The following is a 23,126-nucleotide window of genomic DNA, read 5'->3' as shown; positions in this document are numbered from 1 at the left end:
CTACGGAGCGACTACGGAAAGCGTATAAAACGCTTGCGGAACGCTAGCAGAAAGCAGTAGAATACTAGGCTAAGCAATATAATGTATACTATACTGCTAAGACATATAGTATAGGCGACCTAGTCTTGCTATCGACAAAGAACATTAGCTTAGATATCCTAAAGAAGAAACTTAGCCCGAAGTATATAGGGCCTTTCTACATTATTAACGTAGTTAGAGCGTAGGCGTACCGCCTAGCACTGCCGTTAAGTACGAAGATCTACAATGTTTTCTATGTTTCCCTCCTCGAGCCTTAGTATAGGCGCGATAGCGAGGAGTATAAGATAAGCATACCTATCGCTAAAGGTAACGAGTAGTAGGTAGAAACAATCGTAGTAAAGAAGATAAAGAAGCGGAAGGCGTACTACTTTATTAAGTAGCGAGGTTAGCCTAAAGAATACAATACTTAGGAGCTAGCTATTTATATTAAAGATTCTATAGCGTTAGACGAGTTCGAAGCTTAAGCGAAGCGTAAGCGCAGGCAGTAATTAAAACAAAAGAAAATAAGACTTAAGAAAAAAATAGTAGATACGTGCTCGTTTCGCTACTAAAAAGGGCCTATCGGCCTAATATATATATAGATAGCGCTACGTAGGCGCGGCGACGGCGGACCGCCTACCCTACTTATCCTTAGAATCCTTAGCCTCCTCCTCCTCTTCGATGCCTATAGCGGCATCGATAGCGGCGACGGCCTTAGCGCCGACGCGCTAAGCGAGGTTCTAGTGCGGTTAGTATACGAAGCGTAAGCGAAACGAGGCTATAGGAAAAACTATACCTAACGACTAATCTCTACTAAACTAGCTAGGTTAGTACCGATATGCTCGAGGGCACCGAGGAGGTTAACGTCTATAAGGGACCCGCTAGCGGCCCCCTTATAGGCTAGGGCTTTACCGCCGGGGGTTACCTTATTCTTGTTAGTATAAAAGACGTATAGCGTAGATAGGATAACTAACGTCGAGGTTAGTATACGAAGCGTAAGCGGAGCGTATAAGGAATATACGTGCGACTATAGAGTCTAGCTTGGCCTAGAGTGCCTCTAAGGCCTCGTTAGACTCCTCGATAGAGTCGTAGCCGTCTAGGTCGTATAGGTCGCGCGTAGAGCGTACGGCGCGAATACGCGCTAGCAGCGACACTAGTAAGCGGGCCGTAAGCGGAGTATAGGTGTAATAGCTACCGCGGTAGCGATTGCAGTTACGCTTAGTAGTAGGGTCTATATTGCTACCTATATAAACCTTAGTTAGGTCTACTAAAGCGAGTTAGTTGCGAAGCGTAAGCGCGTAGCAAGTAGCGAGAACACGTACCGTTAGCCGTTATATGCTTAAAGTAACGGATATAGCTCTCTAGGACTTTTAGGGGGCGCTAGGTAGGCGTAGTAGGTATCGAGGGCGGAGCGCCTACGGCGCGCTTACCCGAGGTACGCGAAGGAGTAGACATACTAGTAATGTTTTTTTAAATAGATGTTTAAAAAAGAAAAATCTTTAAGTAATACTAGGGGGGCGCAAGATACGAGTAGGTAGGGGGCAGGCGGGGGGTATTCGGAGCGCTTAGAAAAAGAAGAAGTTTTTAAGCGGGCTTCGAATGCTTTAAATACTCGCCTCGCTTTCGGACAGCTTGCGTTCTCGCGTAGCTACCGCGTTCTTAGAAATTTAGGCAACCTCTAGTTAGTGCTAGAAGTAGCCGCGCTTTAAATCTATAAACAAATAAGTAACTACGAGGCAAATTATAACGTGCCTAGCAACTATAGCCTAGCGATAGGTACGTATAAGACGCGCATATATAGCGCAGAGTATAAGAAATAGTATAATTTACTATATTGCCCTATAGCTAGGATAGCTATACCGGGGGAAGGAGATAATTGTAAGAACCTAAGTAAGTGAAGTCTCCTGTCCTGCCTTAGCAAGCCTATATAACAATTATGTAATATTATTACGTATAGTACGATGCAGCCGCGCTAGCGATAAGCTTGCTTAGCGTATGCGCGTAATGCTCGATTACTCGTACGGATATACTCGGTAGCCGGCACGGTAGATATGCTATCCGTACTAGGCCTAGTTAATAGTAGTCGCTCTGCCCTATTCTAAAAAAGGCACGGTTTAGTTCTACTTTCTACTACGGCGATTAGTAGAGGGTGTTCTATACGTTGCTATATACCTATTTTCTTACAAGTTGTCGTATACGATCACATATCTACCCTTAATAAACATCTTAACTGCCCGTTCTCGGTTAGTACGAGCAGTCTTCCTCGCTAGCCGCTACAGTATACGATAGGCAGGACAAAGACCTATCGTACTAAGGACATCGACGACTCGTCGCTTAATACTACTAGTATATAGGAACAGCCTAAAGGACTTGCTAAACTAGGACGCCTTCTTTAATAAAATCGATCGAGCAACGATCTACGTAATCGTAGCGATGCGCTTCTTCTAGCGGCTAAATTTGTCTCGGATACTAGGTTAATCTTTCTTAGCGATATCTTTAGCGGTATAGCGCTTATTAGGAAGCAAACCCTATAAGACACTATACTAAGTTAGCGCTATATCTTTAATAACTTTGTCTATCTCACTTAGCTTCTCTTGTCTATCGATAGTAGAGTCCGGATCGTACTAGTTAAAGAATTTCTTGCTAACGAGCCTCTTCAACTTAGAACGGAGCCTACGAGTACTTACGAGACCCTCGAAGGAGAAGACATCGATAATCTTATCGATACGACGGCGCTATATCTTTGTTCCTAGATCTCCTACCTATATTAAGAGCAGCTTTAGCGCAGTAAGGTACTCGTAGTTTAGCAGGTCTATAATATTAGTATACTTCTACGGTAGAGTCTTTAGACTCTTACGCTTCTTCTTCTTCTTCTTAGCTGCTAAACTAGCTAGAAACTAGCGCTTCCGAGCGGTGCTAGGGCGAGTAGTACCGACAATCTAAGGCTCGACATTATTATTATTATCTAAGAAGTCTCCTTTATCTTCTAGTCGAAAGAACTAGCTACCTTTAGTACTAGCGGCTTTAGCTTCGACCTTATTATCGCTTATCTTATTATCCTAATCCTTAGTCTCGTAATTATCTTTATCTATTTCCTCCTCTTCTTCCTCGATAATAGGTAGCGCGACGTTAGCGCGTAGACCTATACGGCGCTCTTAGCAGGTTAGAATAACTAGAGCTAGCGCTATCGGAAGGCCGTATTCTGCTGCTATATCTTTAAGCTAGTCTAATAGTAACGCTAAAAGCTCGCTCGTCTAGTAAGGGCTATATTCTACGAGGCTATATTCTACGAGGCTATATTCTGCTACTATGTCTATAAGCTAGTCTAATAGTAGCGCTAAGCCGAGCTCGCTCGTATCGAATGCATTATATTGCTATAGTAGTATAGGCAAGCTAGAAGGCTCTATTAGTAGCGGCTTATCGTCTATATCGGCTATAATAGTATCGCTATCGTCCGATATTATCGCTAGATTAAATGCTAGATTAAATACTAGATTGAATGCTAGATTAAATACTAGATTGAATGCTAGATTATTACGACTAGATTATTGCGACTAGATTAATAGCGACGGCGTCGAAGGAATAGATTGTAATAGTAGCGACTAGTGCCCGCGAGCGGCGCGTCTAACTGCAGCAAATATATAAAGACGCACGGACTAGAAATATATATAAAGTCGATAAAGCTAAGTCTTAGCACGCAGCTTAGAGTAACCTCCGCTATCTAGATATAATATAATACTATATTGTCGTATATATATATGCTAAACGGGGATTATTATAAAATTAGCAGCGCTAGGGCCTCTAAGTGTTTATATGTCGATTAGGCGATGTTTTAAAATAGGTGTTTTTAGTAAGACTAAGTCTGTTACTAAAGCCGGCTTTTAGCTAGGCAGTGCCTTCGGCTTATAGACTATAATACAACAACCTAACGTCGTATTAACATAATTTTTAGGTAGAATGAAATCCGATCGCCTACTCTACGTCCTTATTACAAAATATTAATATATATCGCGTTATATACAATATCGCAAATTAGGGATCTTGGATCTGGCCCGATCGGTACTTTTGCTGTCAGACCCTTGCTACGCAAGGGGTTTATAAATAAACCGGTGGCTCGTGCGCTCTTAGCAAGGGTCTGATGGGAGATAGAAGTGGGCGTGCAAAAGGCCACTGCAATCTCCTGAATTGAGCTTGGCGTCCGCAATCGGCACAACAGGTGAATACACAGACACACGAACGACGGATATTGCAATTGACTTTTTAATCCATGTTCATTCTTTGCTTATATGCTTCTGTCTCCAAATCTTTCTAGCTTGGTCGTTACCAGTCATGTATGATTTCCCAACTCCGCCGCTATACTCGTATCTTAAAGACCTCACTCGCAACAGATGTACTTGGGTCCACTTCGTGAAAGCTGCTCAACTAAGCCTTCACGCAAGCCCAGTAAGAAGCCCAAGCAGTCGTTGCACCGCCATTCCACTCTGCGAACTTGCTCTGGTCGAAACCGTTCTCTGCAGCCAGAGCAACAACGGGCTTGCCGGGCTCGACGAGTTCAAAGATCTGGCAGCTGGAGATGACGTTTGGCATAGTCGGGACAGGAGTTTGGTCGGGTGTCCAGTGAGTGCCGAAGGGGGGCTGAACCGGAGGAGTGTAGTGGTACCAGGGTGTGTTTATGCAGACCGGAACATAGGCCTGAAGACCAGAGCAGGTCTGGCCGATAGATGGGTTCCACTTGTAGAATTGTGTGAGTGTGAAGTTGTTGAAAACCTTGCCAATGCTGAGGCAAGTGTCCGAAGGCTGGACAGTGTAGAAGGCCGAGCAGTCGTATGGGCGCACAGTGCAGACCTGGACAACATTAGCTAGGTTCAGAATGGTCAATAACACATTCACTTACGTATCCGGATAAGTCCGAATAGTACCCAGTGCAGTTGTTCGCTTGACGCGTCTCAAGCTCACCAGCGACAGCGGCTGGCATAGCGAGGGGTGAGCAGACAGCAGAGGCCGCGAGTGCGCCCAAGGTGAAGATAGTGAACTGCATCATGATGGTTCTGGATATTGCAGATGAGAATGAGGAAAGTCAGGGAGAATCTTCAATTCTGATGAGAAACTACCTTCGAGCGCAGGCTCGTGTTGTAATATATGCAGATAGTAAATGCTATTTCGAGACTGGGGTTACAGCCTTACTACAGGCAGTAGAACTATGGGCGGGGCGAACCCAAGGGTATGTATAAAAGGGCTTTTCGACCGGTCTCCAACGATCTGCAGCATGGGCTGCCTGTTCCGACCGGTCCTGGGGTCAAGAGCCAATTTGATCCACTCCATGGACTTCACGCCTTTTGGAACGGAATAAAAGGCTAGGCAAGAGAGTCCCATTCTGTCGAGGTGTCCTAGAATATATGTATGTCGCTTGGCATATTCGCCAATAGAATGAGTCTGGGGCCTTGTCCAAACGGGGTCCGAATCATCTAGGGAGGTGGATGCACAGCCTCCTCAAGATCCAGACCTTGTACAATTATATATACATCGGGTATACCCGGATACGGTATACTAGGATATCATCATATCCGAGCCTTCCGAGGAATATCAAGGCTAATTAAGCAACTTGGCGGGTTGCGGGTAAGATATCAGCGTATCCGGTAACTCCGCCTTGTATGGATACAACGAGCTCACCTTAGAACTAATAGAGAGTCGTATCTATATCCGGGGTTTCGTCAGTCACACTTCACCCCTCGCTAGTATGTTGCATCGTGGCCGCCGACTGGAGTCGTTGAATGCTTCTTGGCACTTCTCAGCGCGCGCCAGTCGTTCCCGCGGAAGTGGCAGTCAGTAGAAGGTCCGCAAGTGCTGTCCAGCACTGCAACATGACCTGCCATAACCTTCGCTGAAGTCCTTCAGTCGTTGAGCCGCATACATATATCGCTCGTTCTTGACGCCATCATCCGCAGAGGTCTTCAAAAGCCTCAAGAAGAGGTGCTTTCAGCATGTTCGAGGGCGCGCAGATACCGTGTAATCTTCATTAGCAAATGCGCTGCCGAGTCCGGGCAAACGACGCGGTCCTTGGCTCTAGCTCTCGTGAAGTCGTGGAGACGGATATAATGCTCGAATGGGGAATAAAGGGTGAAGTCGCGATGATGAAGTTGATATTGCATTCTTCCACACTTGTTGACAAGTTGTTCCTCGGCAGATCCGAACTCAAAAATGCTTGGCAGCAACAACGTCGCCAAGAATACAGACTGCATCCCACGTCACTGCAGTTCATATGAAGAGTCGAGTATGCAAACCATGGCCGAGCGAGATTGGAAGGTGGTGTCACTTTTGAGAGTACTGATATATACGGCTTGAGGTACTTAGATCTACCCCTAACATTACGCGTCCTTGGCGGCACATACCACATCTAACGCTGGTATGGCCGATCATGACCTCTGCTTGGGAAGGCTTGCGATTTGAGCCGGTCATGCATGCAACCTGCTTACACATAGGCTATTGCCACTTGATGTCTGCACTTGCGGCGTCTGCCCATCCTTGGACCATGCACGAAGCCTACGGACTTCTCTCGGGGTACAATTCTATCCGAGAGCACTGAAAGCGGAACACCCAACGGAGATGCTTGAAAGCACCGCTATCGAGCCCTTTATTGGCTCACTGTTCTATAAGGCAACTGGTAGCCAGGCCGGAACAAGTGTCATGGTCGCCATCATGATCATTCTTCTATCGGTAAGCTGTGTGAGCCAACTAACAGCAGCCTCTCAACAGCTGTGGTGAGTGGAAATCATGGACCTTCTTGATTTGTCCCGCTAAATTGAGAGCAGGGCATTCGCTCGCGATGGCGGTCTACCCGGGTCTTCATGGATCTCGAAAGTGCCACGGAAGTGGGACATTCCTATACCGGCCATCGTCGTCACCTTCATAATCACCTGCCTTCTAGCACTCATCAACATCGGATCGAGCGTGGCTCTCAATGCCTTCAACTCTCTCGCCTCGGTCTCGGTACTTTTCAGCTATCTGATGACCATCAGCTGCGCCGTGAGCAGAAGGATCTTAGGCCCGAACTTGCCGCCACGAAGATGGTCACTGGGCAAATGGGGAATGCTCATCAACATCCTATCGCTGATATTCATCACACCGATCCTATTCTTTGACTTCTGGCCTTTGATGCAGCCGGTGACGGCACAGAACTTCAATTGGAGCTCGGTAATGTTCGCTGGTGTGTCGACGATAGCGGCAATCAATTATGTGGTCAGCGCCAGGTTCGTTTATACTGGTCCCGTCAACGAGGTGAAGCGGGAGTAGAACCTCTACTTCCGATGAAGAACAAGGAAGAAGCCTGGCCAGATGGCATAGATATCTCCTCTATCTCGCTTCCACGCTTTTCTTCGGTCTATTAGATGCGAGGAACGAGCCAGGTCGCATAGTCGCCTATCATCTGCGCGAGCACTCATCTTCTAGGCATCCAGACTTCGCTTAAATTTGCTGACCTGGACTCTTCTCGCCCTCCAAGCCGATCTAGAGGGACAAGAACTGATTTAGACGGCGTAGTGTACTGCCATCTGCGCGAGCTTCATCGCATTTGGCCTGAGATCTCAACACCTTCTCACGCTCGCTCGCTTCCACACTATACATGGGCCCGGAAGTTGCGAGACACGAGCCAGACAGCGTATCATACTGCCCAATGCGCGAGCTCTAGCCATTCCAGAGCTCGATCAACCTCAATTTAGTGACCTAAACTCAGTCTCACGCTCGCTTCCTTCCGCGCTCTACGTTGATCTAGGCGGTACGAGAAACGAGGCAGAGAGCGTGATATACTGCCATCTACATGAGCGGAAGCGGTCTCCAAGTCCAAATCAGCTCCAAATTCAAAGGACTGTCCCTCGTGACTGATTGCTTCCAGAGTCTAGAGATGCTCTCCTCATATCAGATGTAACGCGAGGAGCTCAGTACCAGCTGAAGAAGCAGAGCGGTAGTGTTCTCCGGGTCCAAACCCGGCCCAGAAGTACAGACCTGAACACGTCAGGCTCGCTCGCTTCCAAAATCTAGGCTTGCTTTCCTAACGCGAAGGGCTCAGTAGCACTTGGAGAGGGAGAGTGATAGTCGTCGTCTCAAAAGGCCAGAAAATGACATGAGCTGAATGAATCTGGTGACTTGAATACCTCCTCACGCGTCTCGTCCCGGCCCCCTACCAGAAGTGACGCGAAGAACACAATGTCCGTTTTGAGGAGGAGAGCGTCAGACTTTACTGTGAACTTGATGGTCTTGTCATGCTCGATTGAAAAGGTGTCTTTCTTATGCGATAGGTCATAGGAAGGGCCTACAACCCGGCTGACTGCATGAGTTTCAGCTTTCTCGGAGTTCGGAGTCCGCACAAAATGTCGACCTTCGCATCTACTCACGACCGGCGTGCTTCTCGAATTGAAGCGTACCCTCCTTGCACTAGAAGTGACGCGAAGAGCTCAGTAGCACTTGGAACGGGAGAGGGGCTGCTTGAAATCGTGCTTTTGGGCGGGAGTTGTCGTCCGCTTTCATGCTATTTTACACCTATTTGTACATTGGCGACGGTATTACAACCACTAGTAGAAGGTGCCGCGTCCTCCGCGACCACCACGCCAGCCTCCACGACCACCGCGGTCTCCTCCGCGGCCTCCGCGCCATCCACCACGGCCGCCACGACCACGGCCTCCGCCGGCGCGGCTTGCCGCCAGCTCCTGGGCTCGCGCTACGGCGGCATTGATGTCGTTCATTGCGCCGAGGGGACCTGATTGAAGTGGCGCGACGTCTGCGTAGCCGGTCGCGGTTTCGCGGAACTTCTTCCGATTTGCCTTGGCCTTCTTGACGCCCTCCTCCGTGAAGCCCCAGTAGTTGCGCTGGTCGCGGTCGGGGTCCTTCCAGATCTTGTTGCCCATTGGATCGATGTCTAGGACGGAGTCGGGCGCGGTAAACTCGTCGAAGCAGTGGAGCATCTCACGGTGCAGGTGCTTGATGTCCTTCTCCAGGTCTGGGCTAGCTTCTTTGCCTGGGAAACCGTCAGCGGGCGGTTCGAATGCTCGTGCAAATGCCGCTCTTACCACCGCCCTCTACCTCGTAGCCGCCCTTTGGGAACGCTGCAGCCTTGAGTGGGTAGCCGCGCGTGTTCTTCATGTACAGACCGTTGGCGGCAGGAAGCCTGTGCCATGGCGCTTCTGGATTGTCCTTGACTCCGTGGCGCTTGGGCAGGATGATGGGATGTGGGTCGACATCTGACTTCTCCTGGCGGGATGTGGCAGTTGCGGCAATATCGCTGGTATTTGATGGTGTCTGCCCTTCGGCGAGCTTGCGCTGATTGTCTTCGCGGTACTGCTTGACGAGATCTTTGTGGTCGGTATCCCTGGCAGTATCCACGACTTTGCGCACTTCCACGAGCTCGTCCTCATTGAACCACGACATCGTTTCCCACTGGTTAATGAGCTTGTTGAGCCTTTGCAGTGCGTTGTCGGCGGGAAACAGATTGCGGGCAGCGACGAAAGCTACTAGCGTGGGCACGTGATCCTTGAAAGCTTTCACGGCGCCATCGAAATGCTTCACTTGCAGCTTCGCGGGAGCATCAGTGCTGTCTCTGATCCAGCCCCGAAGAGTGGCCATGACATCGTGCACGACGTAGAGGATGTGTAGTCGCTGCATGGATGTGTACGGACGTTGCACAGGATGGCCGGTTGCTGTGACTCCGAGTGCTCTGTATTGCTCGAATTTGTCGTCCATTGGTTCCAGAAGCGTGAAGCCCTCCGGCATGGGGTAGTATGCTGTGGCCATGTCGGTCAAATACTTCAAGAAAGTCTTGATGGCCAGCTGCATGTTCGAGTGGCAGACGATGTACTTGATGATCAAGCTCTTGCATTTCTGGGACGAGCGAGACCGGTAAGTTATGCACTGAGAAGAGATGTAAGGAGAGCGTGATGCGAAGAACCAACCTGAACATTCTCGGACGTGCAGATGTTGAAGGTGAGGACGAGCTGGTCGCAGAGGCGATAGACTTCCTCCTGTGTCAAGCCATTGGCGTGCATGGAATTCGTGAACAACTGCCGTGCTATGAGAGCGTTCTCGGCTTCGATGCCTTCTGATGGGTCACGGTGCACGTTCTTGGCGTGTGCCGCCATGATGCTGCGCGATGTCTACGGTGGCATGGGAGTGGTGGTGATGCGTTGTGCTGGGCGAGTGAGAGACGGAAGGGCGTGGGCGTGGGCGTGGGCGTGGACCGAGTGATGTTGTTCTTTTTGCAGCGCTCCGGCGATGGTCCAGAAGTCGCGGGGACGACGGAGGATACCACCTGCATACCATACCATACCATGCCTCTGTGGACGATGCTGAGAGAGAGATGGTTGTTGTGCTTCTGAGGCGAGGCTCTTCTGTCAAGCAGTGGATAGCTACTAAGCAGAATGATTTTCTTGCTGTAGAACACACGGTCATTAGCCACGACTTCTTTCACAACAAGGTGGCCCGGCCAATGAATGAGGCAGACAGAGTCAGTGCAGTAGTCAGCAGCATCGAGCCACGCATGTGCGCGCACAACATTCGGCGACCGACCAGCGACGCTCTTGTTCCCACACAACAGACCATCGGACCGTCAGAAGCTCTGTTGGCAAAGAGGCAGAAAGACGTGCTGACACCGCCACCATAGGGGAAGCGACGGCCTCCAGACCTGCGCACAGCAAACACACCATGCCCGCCGAGCCTCCACCGACCATCTCGCGCACACATCGAACACCTCCCTGAGCGGCCTACAGCCCTCCTGTCCTTCTGTCCCCATTGACTTCCAACCGCCGAGCTATTGAGCCGTCCGGACAGACACCCCGAGCAGGACGACGCTGCTATCAACGCATACCATCCGACACCGAACGCTTCCAGACCAGACAGAGCAGAGCGCATTGCCATTGCGGAGAACAGCCAGTTGGATATACCACACCACGCCTACTCGAATCACGACAATGGGTGTCTCAGAAAGCAAGATCGCCTTCAAGCAGACTGTATCGCGGCTTTTGGACAATCGCAATATCGACTCTGCACATCCAATATGGAACGAGTTGTGGACACTCCCAGAGACAGCCGACGATGTCTTCAGCTTCTGGGCAGCCAACGACATCCGGGAGCTCTTGTGGACACACCCAAACCAGAAGATTGTTGCCGCAGATTACCAGTTCATGCATGAGCCCAAGAGAAATTTGATTACCTTGCTGTACGTGACCATCGCACGATTGGAGCAGCTTCAGACACAACATGTCTTTCCAGAACAACCCAGCATGACCAATCGACAGATTGTCAATTGCATGCGCATCCTGACCCGCGTGATACCTTTCATACATGAAGCCGAGAACATGCAAGAATGGGCCAACCGCTTCTTCTGGCAGCCACAGCGGCCGACATATCTGAACTGGGACCGCTTGAATTCCCGGCCGAACCAGCATTATGATGGTCTTCGTCCGAATGTGCTCTACGATCGTCAGGATGCAGATAAAGAGATTGGACCACCACTGGGTCAGAGACTTCTTGATGTTGTCACCAAATATCTGTTCTTCGCCGGATTCACCTTACCGAGCCGAGAGACCAAAGATGGCACACCAGACCTGGAGATCACGCTCAAAGTCTGGCATTCCGGCGTTGGTAGCGGGTCCAGTCCTTATTGCACACCAGACAATTTCCGGAACCAGTACGAGACCGCACGGCTACTGCTCACCTTGGCAAGCCGCACTATGTATATTCGTCCGGACCAGGTCGCCATGGCTGATAACAAGGCTCTGACATATTTGACGACGCAACTGAATCAGCGCATGATCAATGCAATTAACTGCTCTTTGCTGAACACCGTAATGCGATTCCAGCCCACGGTGTGGAGCCCCATGATTGATTGGGAGGCGCGACGGGACAATAAGAAGGTCCTCGTCAGCACCTGTCTTCAATATCTGCTTGTCAGCATGGTTTACATTCCACCACTCGGTCCGGATGGCAAATCTGTTAAGAATCTTTTCCGCAACTCCATGGCCTCGCTGTTTCGTCCGGACGACTTCCAGTTCACTGATCGAGGCATCAAGCGTGTGCTCGAGCAACCGGTATGTGCACATTTGTCGAGGCGAGGCACATTGAAGCTCCGCAGTGCACCATCAATTCATCCATCGCTGACATATACCAGGTCTCGTCCAATAGGTCCTTCATCCCTAAGAGCGATAAGGTGGAGTGGGCCCCGGACATGCTGAGCTTCCTTTGGGAAATGGTACAGTGCAATAAGAAGTTCCGCCGATACCTTTGCGACACCAGAATCGCGATGGACTACTTCGTGATTCTGCTCTACTATGTCATGGACGGTATCCGCGACACGACAAACTCGAAGCTTGGTGTTGTCCGCATGAGCGTGTGCATCCTTCAGTCCCTGAGCACCGACCGGGTCTTCGCAACCCACCTGAGAGCACCCTTCCTCCACGTGGACTCTCTGCCTGAGGTCATGCGAATTAAGAGTTTCCATGGCTCTTATGCTGACTTCCTCGTTTGCGTAAGTGACTCAGAAGTAGTGCAAGGGCTGTGCTGACCATTTCCTTAGTCGATGGCCGATATCATTTTGACTACTGAGGAGCGCATGGAGCCAGTATACAGCCCCTGCATCGACATCATCAAGAACATCGCACCATACCAGAAGCATCTCGAGCGTGCAACTTCGTCCAAGCTCATGCGGATTTTCGAGAAGTTGGCACGGCCAGGCTACTTGCTGAGAAACGATGGTAACAACGTTGTTCTGAAGGGGTTGTTGCAGGCATGCCATGCAATCCTCGAAAACAACTTCGAAGGTCGGTCTCTCGGTTCCCGCGTCGAGCTTGTCTGGAGGGAGAAGGCCTAGCTCACTTGCCTCTGCCGAGTCTCAGAGACTCGAGCGGGCGCGGTGTGCTAGGGCGCCCACGCCAGATCCGTGTTGCGGTTCTTTGTGTGATGGATTGGAAGGGAGCCGGGGCTTGTTCGTAGCAAGCTTCGAATTCTTTGACATGATCTCCGCAAATGAATACTCATCTGGACAATGCTTTGTTTGATGCTGTGTTGGAGTGCCTGCTGACGATGCCCAGAAAACCCGCAGTTTGTGAAGGTCTTGATAGCAAGCAAGCACCGCTTTCAAGCCCTGCGCGATCTTACTGTTGATAATGCCTTGGCGGAGCTGGATCGACAAGCGCTTGAACGCAAGGAGCGTGGCGACACAGCTGTGGTTCGTAGTCCGTCTCGACAATCCTCGTTTGATAATGTTCGCACGCCTGCGAATGCAAGAGCAGCGTCTCTGCATAACGTGCCCGAACACGAAAAGCTCGATGACGATCAAAGATTTGCCATAGGAGACGACGAAGATGAAGATGGCGATGGTGAAGCAGAAAGTGCTGTGACTTCACCAATGTCAGAGACAGGTCCCGACGTGCGTCTTAGCGAAAGAGCGCGCGGGAAACAGCCGTTATTGATTGAGACAACCCGCAAAGCAAGCACTACAAGCTTGCCTACACCCACCCCAATGAACACATCGCAGACATTCCGACCATCACAACAGTGGCTAGAAAGCTGGGTCTCGCAATCGCCGCTCGAAGAAATCCTGCACACCATCGAAGAAGCAGAGCTCAGACGACGACATGTCGCTAGCGCTAGAAACTCCACTTCCGAAGATAGTCACCTTCCCGACACAAGTCGCGAAAAACGATCGCTCGAGTCCGCAAGAGAATCCCGTCAATCCGCCCAGTACCAAGCAGCACGTACAGCTGATGGACAAGGTCCTCTCAAGCCTGAAGGTAAGTGCCATGCCACCCTCACCATTTCTGCCATCCTCTCACTGACAATATAAACAGGAGACATCAAGCCAGCAGGCGGAGGACCAGCCAGCTTCCAGTGGACAGCAGCTGCAATCGGATGGTACAATGCGCTGATATGGAGTCGGATCTATTTACAAGAAGGCGAGGCATTTCAAGGCCCGAACGGTCTGTACAGTGCTACAGACATACGCTTGTTCAGGAGACACTCTGCTAGAGAAGAGGTCTCGTTGCGGAATCCTAAGGGCGCTATTGATGCGGTCGGCAATTCGCTTGCGCAGAGGATAGGGAGCTTGTCGATTACGAGCCCGACGACGGGGAATAAATGAATGAGAATCAGCCGTGTGAGAGGTGTGTGTACTGCTTTTTAAAGGCTCATTTGAGGTCTCTTGAGGCCGTATTTTCTGCGGAATCTCGGAAGTCTCATCCAGTTACCTGAACGCATTACTCTTTGAGGTGACTCGACTTAAGATGGGACTCGGACTTCACATAATCATACCTCGCGCACTTTGCTTTCAATAGAGGTAACCATTCTTCTTCCCCCCCTTCCCGTTCCGCCTGCCAAAACCCTTCCATCCGCCCATGCACCCGAAACCACATCTCCACAAGCTCCCTCTCAATCCACGCCCTATTCGCCGAATCCCAAAACTTATCATGCAAAGCCGCACTCTCATCCCCAACATCACGCAACTGCGGCCAATTGTTACAAAATCTCCCAGCAGGCAGAGCCATCCAAGGCATAGGTTCATACTCCGATGCGCGTAGTCAAGCAACCCCATCTCCATGAATTCGCGATCGAAAAGCTTCTTCTCGGGAGAATCAGACTACACGTGGCCCAAGCATTCTTCTACGTGCAAAAGTTCGGCTTCTTCAATGGGATATGGACGCCGATGTCTTCGTCTCAAACGATCGTGTTCCTTGGGCACCTACACCTCGGAGGTGGAGGAACGGGAGGCTTCGTGGAGAAGGGGCTTTACCCTAACGACGCCATCTTCCGAGCAAAAGCACCCTGCTGGCGAAATCCTCTGTCAACTTGGGCCCTGTTCTGTATCGACTGAGTGGAGTAGAGTTCGTTGATGTGTATAGCATCACGATGTTTTTATTTTAGATGAAGTCGATGGCTAAGGCAAAGCAAAGAACTGAACAGTAAGGGTAATCAATGCGGAGACAGGCACCGTGCATAAATAAGTCAACCAATCAGTACCCTGGACCTCGATGCGATGTCCCGCTCCAGACCACGTGATAGACGAAAGCCATTCGTTCAGCACTTCGAATTGATGATGATTTGCACCGCAGCGAAGCTTCGCTCGAAGCTGTTCCCTGTCGACGCCGACGCCCTCTCTCTTTCTGGACGACCGCGGCAATTCCTGGCAGCCATGGATGCGGGTCCCTAGATCTGGAGGAGTATGAACCTGCTGCGATCGACTTCACTTCAGGTCAAATCTGCCTTTGTGCTCTGCTTTCTGGTGACTGCCCTTGGGTTGTACAGTACGACTGAGGTAAAGAGTCCCCCTATACATTGAGCTGACACTGGCCCATAGCCATGCGTCTTCAGACTATACTCCCTATAGTCGCCACATGTAAGTGTTCTGCTGTAACATCTCCCACAAGAAGCTGACGCTCTGCCTCTCACTAGCCGGCTTTATCTCTCACACCTCGGCCTCTCCAAAGAAGCACTCCAGGCACGATCTTCGCCTCAATCACATTCAAGTAATCGGCACGCATAACTCCTACCATCGAGAGATCTCCCGGAGCGAACGCAAAGTCTTCGAACAATACGTCCCCTCACCAGACAACTACTACTATTCTCACTCGAAATGGGCGGATCAACTAGACCACCAACAAGTCCGAAGCTTCGAGATTGATCTCCATTCAGACACTAAGGGCGGATTGTACTCCCAACCTCTGATATGGAAGCTGTCAAACCTCACAAACGAGACAGCACAACCATGGCACGACGAGAAAATGAACGAACCCGGTCTCAAAGTCTTCCACATCACCGACGTCGACACAAACTCCATCTGCCACACATTCATCGAATGCCTTCAGCAGCTCCTGGAATGGTCCAACGCTCACCCAAACCATCTCCCCCTAACTCTCGACCTCGAACTCAAGAACGACGCAATAGCGTGCGCGCTGGGAGGCGTCTGCGCCGAAGAAGCCACGAACTGGAACCTCGAACGCATCCTCAACGTCGACGAAGAAATCCGCAAAATCATGCCGAGAGAGAAACTCATCACCCCCGACGACGTCCGAAAGGCCGGTCTCACGCTCGAAGAATCCGTTGTGAAACATGGCTGGCCCTCTATCGAGCGAAGTCGAGGGAAATTCATGTTCTATTTCGACAACGACCCGAAAAATCAAACGGGCGATATTCGAACTCTCTATCGCAGCAATGGACACGAAAGTCTACAGGATCGCACGGTGTTTACGAATGCGGTGGAGGGAGATGCGGATTGTGCGTTTATCAAGTATAATGATCCCGATGTGAAGGAAATTCAGCGATTGGTGCGGAAAGGGTATTTTGTGAGGACGAGGGCTGATGAGCCGATTCGTACGATTGTTGAGAGGAATGTGACGATGAGGGAGTGGGCGCTCAAGAGTGGTGGGCAGGTTGTGAGTACTGATTTTCCGGCTTATGGGATGAGTGCGCGGTGGGATCGGGATTATGCTGTGCAGTGGGGGGATGGACTTGTGGCGAGGTGTAATCCTGTTACGGCGCCGAAGTGGTGTAAAGATGGTATGGTGCAGGAGAGGAAGGGGCCGAGAAGGGAGCTGTAATGGTTGATATCAGATACCTCGTCGAGATTTCCGACTTGATAATTATCAATATACCTATCGAGATTTGCAGACTCGGCTGCTCTAGTCTTCCAATATTCCCATATCCTGTGACATGATACTGGCTCAAAGAACCAGCAGAATCCACCAGGTCGCCGCGAGCCTTGATTCAAGACTACTCTGAACCGAGACGTCTGACCAGTGAGCCATACTACAACAATCGCTGGTCACCATGTCGGGGGGAGTGAGGCCGTCATCTGGAAGGTGTCATGGGTGTAATCGGCTTAGGATTGAAGTGGTATGTGGCGGTCGTGATATATGCACCCTCCATTGCATGTGCTTGCTGCCTCCCGGCCCGTGGCGTTTGATACCCATGCTGGTACTGTATCGAGCTTGTTCAGCAATTCGGGCAATCGTGTCTGAAGACGCCGAGCCACGCGACAAACTCCCACTTCTGCTGTCACGGGCAAGCAAGGCACGGGCACGGGCACGGGCACGGGCATCGGAGGTGGTGGAGAATGCCGTGCGGCCATTACAGTACGGAGGTACTGCACGGTGCATCATCCCGGTCGGTTGAAGATGTTTGGTGGTGTGCGCATGCCAGCGCGACAGTTACATTTGCCGAGTGGGACTGCGTGTGTCGATGGAGGGGTCCATTGCTCATAAAAAAGAATCATGCTGCAGACAATGCTTTGCCTAGGCTTATTAAGTTGTTTAGTACGAGCACGCCTTCACCTTCCGGAATTGCTTCTTGCTGCTACTCTGCTGACCTCACACTCTTTTGCTCCGAAACACACTCACTACTAATCGTGCGAGTCCTCTACACATTTCACACACCATGGACTTCCCCATAATACGAAGGAAAACCAGCCCGCCGCTGGACGCAACAGCCTTCATCAATGGCTTCCTCGGCGACAGAAGATCGCACGTGCCTGAGAAGAACTTGCCCGGAGGCGGCAATTGGGTGGTGCAGAAGTTCGGTGGCACTTCCGTGGGCAAATTCCCAGTCAAGATCGCCGAGGATATCGTACAGTGAGTACTATACCGTCAATGCCACTGTGACTCGGAATGGCGCAGAAGGACTTTCGCTGAGTATAACAGGGCAGGACTCGAACCAGGCAGGCGCATCGCCGTGGTATGCTCCGCACGATCCTCTACGACTAAGACCGAGGGCACGACCAACCGTCTTGTCCGCGCCGCCATCGATGTGCTTGACCAGAAGTCGGGCAAGTTCCGGGAGATTATTAAGACGATCCAGCTTGATCACTTGCAAGCTGGAAGAGATGCCTGCAGTGTATGGGGAGCGAACAGTCAGATATTGGACGAGTATACTGCTGCGGTCAATCTGGAGTGCAAGACATTGCTCAAGATTCTCGAGAGTGCTCAGTTTCTGAAGGCCGTAACGGACCAGACAGAGGACATGGTGATATCGGCGGGAGAGAAATTGAGCTGTCTGTACATGACGGCCATTCTCCAGAGCAGAGGCGTCAATGCAGTATATGTCGATCTGAGCGAGGTCATTCAATTTGATGTCAGAAAGAGCCTGGACGAGAAGTTCTACTTGGACTTGGGCAAAGCCATTGCGAACAAGATCACTTCGCTGGGGGATGACGTGGTTCCAGTCATCACAGGATACTTTGGTAATGTGCCAGGTGGTTTGCTGAAAGAAATCGGCCGTGGCTACACCGATTTATGCGCGGCCTTGACAGCTGTCGGACTACAGGCAGAGGAGCTGCAGATCTGGAAAGAAGTGGACGGCATCTTCACAGCTGACCCTCGCAAAGTGCCGACTGCTCGCCTTCTGGACAGCGTCACTCCGAGCGAGGCCTCGGAATTGACCTTCTATGGCTCCGAGGTCATCCACCCATTTACTATGGACCAGGTCATCAAAGCCCACATCCCTATCCGGATCAAGAATGTCATGAATCCGCCCAACAAGGGCACAGTGGTCACTCCAGACCGCGAAGACGAGCTTCTCGTCCGCCAGCCAGGACTCTTCCGCGGCCGGAGCAGCTCAAATCTCTCAGCTCAGAACAGGCCAAAGCGGCCAACAGCCGTCACAACGAAGCGAGGCATTACAGTGCTTAACGTGCACTCCAAGAAACGCACTCGCTCCCACGGCTTCTTAATGTCCATCTTCAAAATCTTGGACCACCATCACCTCTCCGTCGACTTGATCTCATCCTCCGAAGTGCACGTCTCCATGGCTTTGCACTCGGAAATATCCCTGTTGTAGTGAGATCAATATCAGCTGTGTCATTGAAGAGGCCAATGCCGATCGGGCTTTGAACGTGGTTCACACGAATGTCGACCTCGTACCCGGAATGGCCATCATATCCCTTGTTGGTCGCCAGCTGCGCAGCATGGTCGGCATTTCTGGAAAGTTCTTGGATGTTTTTTTTTGAGACTTGAAAAGGTATCATTTACTATCTATATCATATAGCTTTGGCAAGCTATCTAGCTGAGGCATCTCCGTCGGATACAGGAGCCTTTCAGCGGCTCAGAATAAATTGAGCATGTTTCGAGCGAAATCATCAAGATTATCGTTATTAGCATAAATCTTTTCGCGCAAGGTCAGTACTTTTGAGCAAAGATCGCCTTTCGATCGGCGGAGCAATGTGAGGGCACATGTAGTGTAGATGGCGGCACTCAGCGCTGAGCGACGTTTGATCCTGGCTTTAATATCTTGGGCGGCAGCGACATGGCTTGACTGAGGTCGAATGTCTCCTGTGGATGCACGCTGAAGTCGCGGAATCGGCCCATGTCGGGCGGGTGGGCAATACTGTCAAACGTCTCTTGCTGCTCCGAACTGCTCCGGTATTGCGGTGGAGGCGATGGAGTGTCTGGGATGCGAGCGGGACTGGCGTGCAGCTCATCTGATCTGCCTTTCCGAGCGGTGTGTTGCACATTCGGGTATGACCGGAAGGTGGCTTGCACTGAATTGAAATGCTTGGAGCGTCTGCTTTCCTGCTGAGCCCGCTCCACGGCTTCGGTGGTGTCGATATGCTCGACGAGGTTGACGTTAAGCTCTTTTGGTTGCCAGTCTGCAATTGCATGCTGGTATGCGGCATCGAAGTCTGCTTTGTAGAATGGATGGGTGAACCAGGGCATCTGCAAGGCTTGCTTGGCGGTTGGTCTCTGCTCTTCGTCGATCGTCAGACAGCCTTTGATGAATGTCTTTCCGCGATGGCCGAGTTCTTGCCAGTCTTCGTTTTCCTCAAGGCTAGCGATGTGCGCTAGGCATTGTTCGTCGGTCGTGCTGCCATCTGGGAACAGAGGATGATTGGTGATGAGAGCAGCAGCAGTACAGCCAACCGACCACATGTCGATAGCCTTGGAATATCCGCTCGAATGCTCAAGGTCAACTCTTCGCTGTCGCGTTACCTCACTAAGAAGTGGAAGTTAGTGGTCCCTATACCAGAAGATCGGGACTTACGGTGCGATATAGCCAACTGTGCCAACCATAGTGTGCATTCGTCGCACGCCTGCAGCATTTGCTGCTTGCTCGAAGTCGGCAAAGGTCTTGGCGTGGCCGAAGTCGTTCAGAACCAGTCTACCACCATCTTTCCACGACGTCATGAGGATGTTCTCCGGCTTGATGTCCCGGTGGACGACGTTGTGGCTGTGGAGGTAATTAACCGCCTCGAGAAGCTGTTTGACAATGACCGCGACCTGCGTCTCTGATAACCTTCCTTTCTTGTCCATATAAGACAAAAGGTCTCCACCAGTCGCAAGCTCTTGGAAGACGTAGATATTGAATGGAGTAGTGATGACCTTTTCCAACGAGATGACGTTGGGATGAGAAAGCTTTTTGAGCACTTCGACCTCACGAATGGCGCCCCCGCTGTTACGAGCGGCTGAACGCATCGATCGTGAGCAAGTGAAGCTTTCGTCCTGGCCGATCACTTTGCACGCGAATTGCTGGCCGGTATGCGTTTTGATAGCAATGTAGACGGTCGCGTAGCCACCCTTACCGAGAATACGATCCGTCAACTGGTACTGATCAGCAAATGCCGTAGACTCGATTTGACACCTCTCATCGAATTCTGGTTCGTCAATTGCAAGCTGGGGCTCAAAGGTCATAGAGATGCGGTGTGTGAGCTGTACGGAATCGCCGCGATTGAGAAGAACATGGCCTTCGCGGTTGGTCACTGTGACCGGCTGCCCCAAGCCATTGCGCATTTTGCGTCTGAGCAGAACTGAGTTCATCGACAGAACTTTCATATAGACCATGGGAGCGACCTCTGGGATGTCCTCGTCTCCATACACAACGCAGTGTATCTTCAAATGATGGCTGGAAATGTGAGGATCCTCGATATCAAGTGCTTGAAGAATGCCCTTGCGACCAATGTCGAATTCATCGTGTGGAAAGACGCGATAGGTGCCTGCGATTGTCAGCTAATGCTCCGGTCCATACTTGGACAGTCAGGGAGAGATCGCACCAATTTGATGGTGGTCAGTCGCTCGGAAGACGAGGTGCGCGACCGCTATTGGTTCTTGTGGATCTTGCTCAGAAAGTGCCATGTTGAATGGCACCGTTGGCGAGTCTAGATGCAGTGAGCAAATGTTTGTTATTCGAGATGAAGTGCAAATGTTAGAAGGGATACTGCGCGAAGACTTATGCCTCCGACGCTCCTTCCATGCTTTCTGACGTAGCAGCTTAGCGCGCCAAGAGCCGCCCGCACTACCACCTTTCAATTGCAAGCTTCGCAGCTTCCTCTCCTCACCATCGAACTCATCAAGGCACAAAGGGTAGGCGTCCTCGCATTTTCCCGCCCATCATCACATGCATCTAACATCGTCGCAGTCACTCTAGCCAAGATGAGAGCGAAGTGGAGAAAGAAGCGAGTTCGACGCCTGAAGCGCAAGAGAAGAAAGACGAGAGCCAGAAGGTACGGCATTGAAGGCAGCTCCAATGCCACCCACATCCTTCCACCAGCTAACACATCTCGCAGCAAGTAAACGACTCGCACTACAAACCTCCAATGAGTGCTCAACATCCACTGCAACCTGTACAACAACCACCAGTCACGCGACCATGACATGATCTCGGCGCTGAAGGAAGGAGCGGCACCTGACGGCGTCTTGGGGAATGGGCGTACAAACTCCACCACTGAGTGCGGAGGATTATGGGCAAAGCATCACTCGCGTTGGAAGGCAAATGAAGGCGTTTATGCATGCATTATGAAATGGTCACCATGAACCTCTAATACCGGCCTGCTGCTTCGGCGAGCCTTTGAGGATTAGTGGGAGGTCCCATAGCAGTAGCTTTCAGGAATGGAGCTTTGATCTGCTATTTTCTTCGCTGTCTCCGCTCGACTCTGTGGGTGTTTGTCGGCTGCTGATTACTTGACATCGATGTCCGAGCATGTCCAACGAATCCTTCCCCAGCCGCTTCTCCTTGACCGTCTCGGACCTATCATCTGGAACATACATCGGCTCTCCTGGGTGAGCGAACAGTTTCCCTTCACCACAATTGCTAAGATATCTGCCTGTGTCGCCCACTCCGCGCCCAAAGCAGCATAGACTTCGTGTAATGCGACACATTTGCAGCTTCATCGCCCTTGCCTGGCATATCGCCCGTCGAAATCTCTAACCAAAGTTTCATTCTGGATTGATGAGTAGCTAGGGCTCGGGGAAGTGCCCAGTGACGGCACCTTCGGACAGCGCCCAGATTTGTGCAACTTGGAACCCTCACTCACGACAATTCTTCACATCTTCTTCGCTTTTCCGAATAGAATACCCTCGTACCGCAAGGCGGGCCATATGCAGAGGGTCATAGCTCTTAACACGCGATTTCAGCTGGGCGACGCGGTCGAAAGCAAATCATCGCCTTCAAGCGGACTCAGGCTGGAGAACACAGATTAAGGGCAGCAAGAGCAAGGCAGAAATTCTTGGTTGCAGGAGTTGATGCCATGCAGTGGTGCTGTCCGGTAGGACCGTCAAGTTTGAAGATGTCGCACGGAAGGCGAGCAATACTTGAGCCACTATGCTCCTTGGAGCAGGTTTCAACATGGCGGACTGTCCTGATCTCATTCAAGACTGGAGACGTAGCGCTGTCGTCTTGTACAAAGATCTTTACAGCGGCGTGGTTGTTTGTCCTAGGTAGCTTGCGATGATTCGTCCAAGTGCGCAGGACAACAGCAAGCATGTGGATCGCACGAACTTCTCATCTCGGGCGAGCCACACAGTCGAATATGCACCAAAGCCTAGCTTGGTAATGACCGTGTAGCGATCCACAAGGCGGGCGCCGATGAGTATAGGAAAATATTTCTTCTGAGCGTGTCGCAGCAAAGTCTGTTCGTCGATCAGTTGTGAATCGTTCGCGTTTGCCATTATGGAGAATTTTTTTGCAAGTGGGAGGTAGCCGCCAACAAGAATGACGCCAATAGCCCATTGACACGGGGACTGAAGGGCTGTGGTTTAAACGTGCCGAATAACTCACTACATCTTCATTGAGTCGAACAAACAAGGAGGACACACGCGAGATCTTATGAGCACTCTCGGCGCCAAGCCTCTGGGTCGATGGATGCCTTGGGC

General features: G+C 50.9%; 10 protein-coding genes across 10 annotated transcripts; 7 read left to right on the top strand and 3 right to left on the bottom strand.

The window, feature by feature from the left end:
• Positions 1-4,272: 4,272 nt before the first annotated feature.
• Positions 4,273-5,090, bottom strand: MYCFIDRAFT_86673 (uncharacterized protein). The gene is made up of 2 exons (XM_007929321.1): positions 4,913-5,090; positions 4,273-4,863 (listed from the first exon to the last, which is right to left on the bottom strand). The coding sequence occupies exons 1-2, from the start codon at positions 5,057-5,059 to the stop codon at positions 4,441-4,443; spliced, it is 570 nt and encodes a 189-aa protein (XP_007927512.1). The 5' UTR covers positions 5,060-5,090; the 3' UTR covers positions 4,273-4,440.
• Positions 5,091-6,618: 1,528 nt separating this feature from the next.
• MYCFIDRAFT_119632 (uncharacterized protein) lies at positions 6,619-7,299 on the top strand (the record flags this gene model as incomplete). Its single annotated transcript, XM_007929320.1, has 2 exons — positions 6,619-6,776; positions 6,828-7,299. Coding segments are annotated over 2 exons (630 nt in total), but the record flags the coding sequence as incomplete, so codon positions are not given.
• Positions 7,300-8,582: 1,283 nt separating this feature from the next.
• MYCFIDRAFT_86674 (uncharacterized protein) lies at positions 8,583-10,142 on the bottom strand (the record flags this gene model as incomplete). The annotated part of the gene is made up of 3 exons (XM_007929319.1): positions 8,583-9,025; positions 9,078-9,885; positions 9,957-10,142. 3 exons carry the CDS (start codon positions 10,140-10,142, stop codon positions 8,583-8,585), a joined length of 1,437 nt encoding a protein of 478 aa, XP_007927510.1.
• Positions 10,143-10,555: 413 nt separating this feature from the next.
• On the top strand, positions 10,556-14,137 carry MYCFIDRAFT_154667 (uncharacterized protein; the record flags this gene model as incomplete). The annotated part of the gene is made up of 7 exons (XM_007929318.1): positions 10,556-10,608; positions 10,664-11,162; positions 11,199-12,089; positions 12,170-12,526; positions 12,575-12,818; positions 13,089-13,688; positions 13,851-14,137. Exons 2-7 carry the CDS (start codon positions 10,971-10,973, stop codon positions 14,135-14,137), a joined length of 2,571 nt encoding a protein of 856 aa, XP_007927509.1. The 5' UTR covers positions 10,556-10,608; positions 10,664-10,970.
• A 31-nt stretch (positions 14,138-14,168) lies between these two features.
• On the top strand, positions 14,169-14,922 carry MYCFIDRAFT_211537 (uncharacterized protein). The gene has a single exon (XM_007929317.1). It carries the CDS (start codon positions 14,564-14,566, stop codon positions 14,864-14,866), a length of 303 nt encoding a protein of 100 aa, XP_007927508.1. The 5' UTR covers positions 14,169-14,563; the 3' UTR covers positions 14,867-14,922.
• A 292-nt stretch (positions 14,923-15,214) lies between these two features.
• On the top strand, positions 15,215-16,589 carry MYCFIDRAFT_77644 (uncharacterized protein; the record flags this gene model as incomplete). The annotated part of the gene is made up of 3 exons (XM_007928948.1): positions 15,215-15,296; positions 15,380-15,388; positions 15,445-16,589. The coding sequence occupies 3 exons, from the start codon at positions 15,215-15,217 to the stop codon at positions 16,587-16,589; spliced, it is 1,236 nt and encodes a 411-aa protein (XP_007927139.1).
• A 708-nt stretch (positions 16,590-17,297) lies between these two features.
• On the top strand, positions 17,298-19,114 carry MYCFIDRAFT_211536 (uncharacterized protein). The gene is made up of 3 exons (XM_007929316.1): positions 17,298-17,618; positions 17,688-18,820; positions 18,891-19,114. Exons 1-3 carry the CDS (start codon positions 17,425-17,427, stop codon positions 18,989-18,991), a joined length of 1,428 nt encoding a protein of 475 aa, XP_007927507.1. The 5' UTR covers positions 17,298-17,424; the 3' UTR covers positions 18,992-19,114.
• A 121-nt stretch (positions 19,115-19,235) lies between these two features.
• MYCFIDRAFT_137991 (calcium calmodulin dependent kinase) lies at positions 19,236-20,900 on the bottom strand (the record flags this gene model as incomplete). Its single annotated transcript, XM_007929315.1, has 2 exons — positions 19,236-19,974; positions 20,023-20,900. Coding segments are annotated over 2 exons (1,617 nt in total), but the record flags the coding sequence as incomplete, so codon positions are not given.
• Positions 20,901-21,313: 413 nt separating this feature from the next.
• MYCFIDRAFT_211535 (uncharacterized protein) lies at positions 21,314-21,881 on the top strand. Its single transcript, XM_007929313.1, has 3 exons — positions 21,314-21,338; positions 21,394-21,478; positions 21,542-21,881. Exon 3 carries the CDS (start codon positions 21,630-21,632, stop codon positions 21,786-21,788), a length of 159 nt encoding a protein of 52 aa, XP_007927504.1. The 5' UTR covers positions 21,314-21,338; positions 21,394-21,478; positions 21,542-21,629; the 3' UTR covers positions 21,789-21,881.
• MYCFIDRAFT_183014 (uncharacterized protein) lies at positions 21,395-21,628 on the top strand (the record flags this gene model as incomplete). The annotated part of the gene is made up of 2 exons (XM_007929314.1): positions 21,395-21,478; positions 21,542-21,628. Coding segments are annotated over 2 exons (171 nt in total), but the record flags the coding sequence as incomplete, so codon positions are not given.
• Positions 21,882-23,126: the final 1,245 nt, after the last annotated feature.

This window comes from Pseudocercospora fijiensis (genome assembly GCF_000340215.1).
Source record: "Pseudocercospora fijiensis CIRAD86 unplaced genomic scaffold MYCFIscaffold_5, whole genome shotgun sequence".
In the NCBI taxonomy this organism is placed as follows: Eukaryota; Fungi; Ascomycota; class Dothideomycetes; order Mycosphaerellales; family Mycosphaerellaceae; genus Pseudocercospora; species Pseudocercospora fijiensis.
The sequence above is the reverse complement of the archived record's forward strand: the minus strand, read 5'-3'. Positions and strand labels throughout refer to the sequence as shown.

Coding starts and splice junctions, on each gene's coding strand:
- MYCFIDRAFT_211535 (XM_007929313.1), top strand. CDS start 21,630: ATGATCTCGGCGCTGAAGGAAGGAGCGGCACCTGACGGCGTCTTGGGG.
- MYCFIDRAFT_211537 (XM_007929317.1), top strand. CDS start 14,564: ATGCGCGTAGTCAAGCAACCCCATCTCCATGAATTCGCGATCGAAAAG.
- MYCFIDRAFT_86673 (XM_007929321.1), bottom strand. CDS start 5,059: ATGATGCAGTTCACTATCTTCACCTTGGGCGCACTCGCGGCCTCTGCT. Junction 4,864..4,912: donor ATTCGGACTTATCCGGATAC/GTAAGTGAATGT, acceptor AATGTTGTCCAG/GTCTGCACTGTGCGCCCATA.
- MYCFIDRAFT_211536 (XM_007929316.1), top strand. CDS start 17,425: ATGGACTTCCCCATAATACGAAGGAAAACCAGCCCGCCGCTGGACGCA. Junction 17,619..17,687: donor ATCGCCGAGGATATCGTACA/GTGAGTACTATA, acceptor TGAGTATAACAG/GGCAGGACTCGAACCAGGCA. Junction 18,821..18,890: donor CTCGGAAATATCCCTGTTGT/AGTGAGATCAAT, acceptor TGGTTCACACGA/ATGTCGACCTCGTACCCGGA.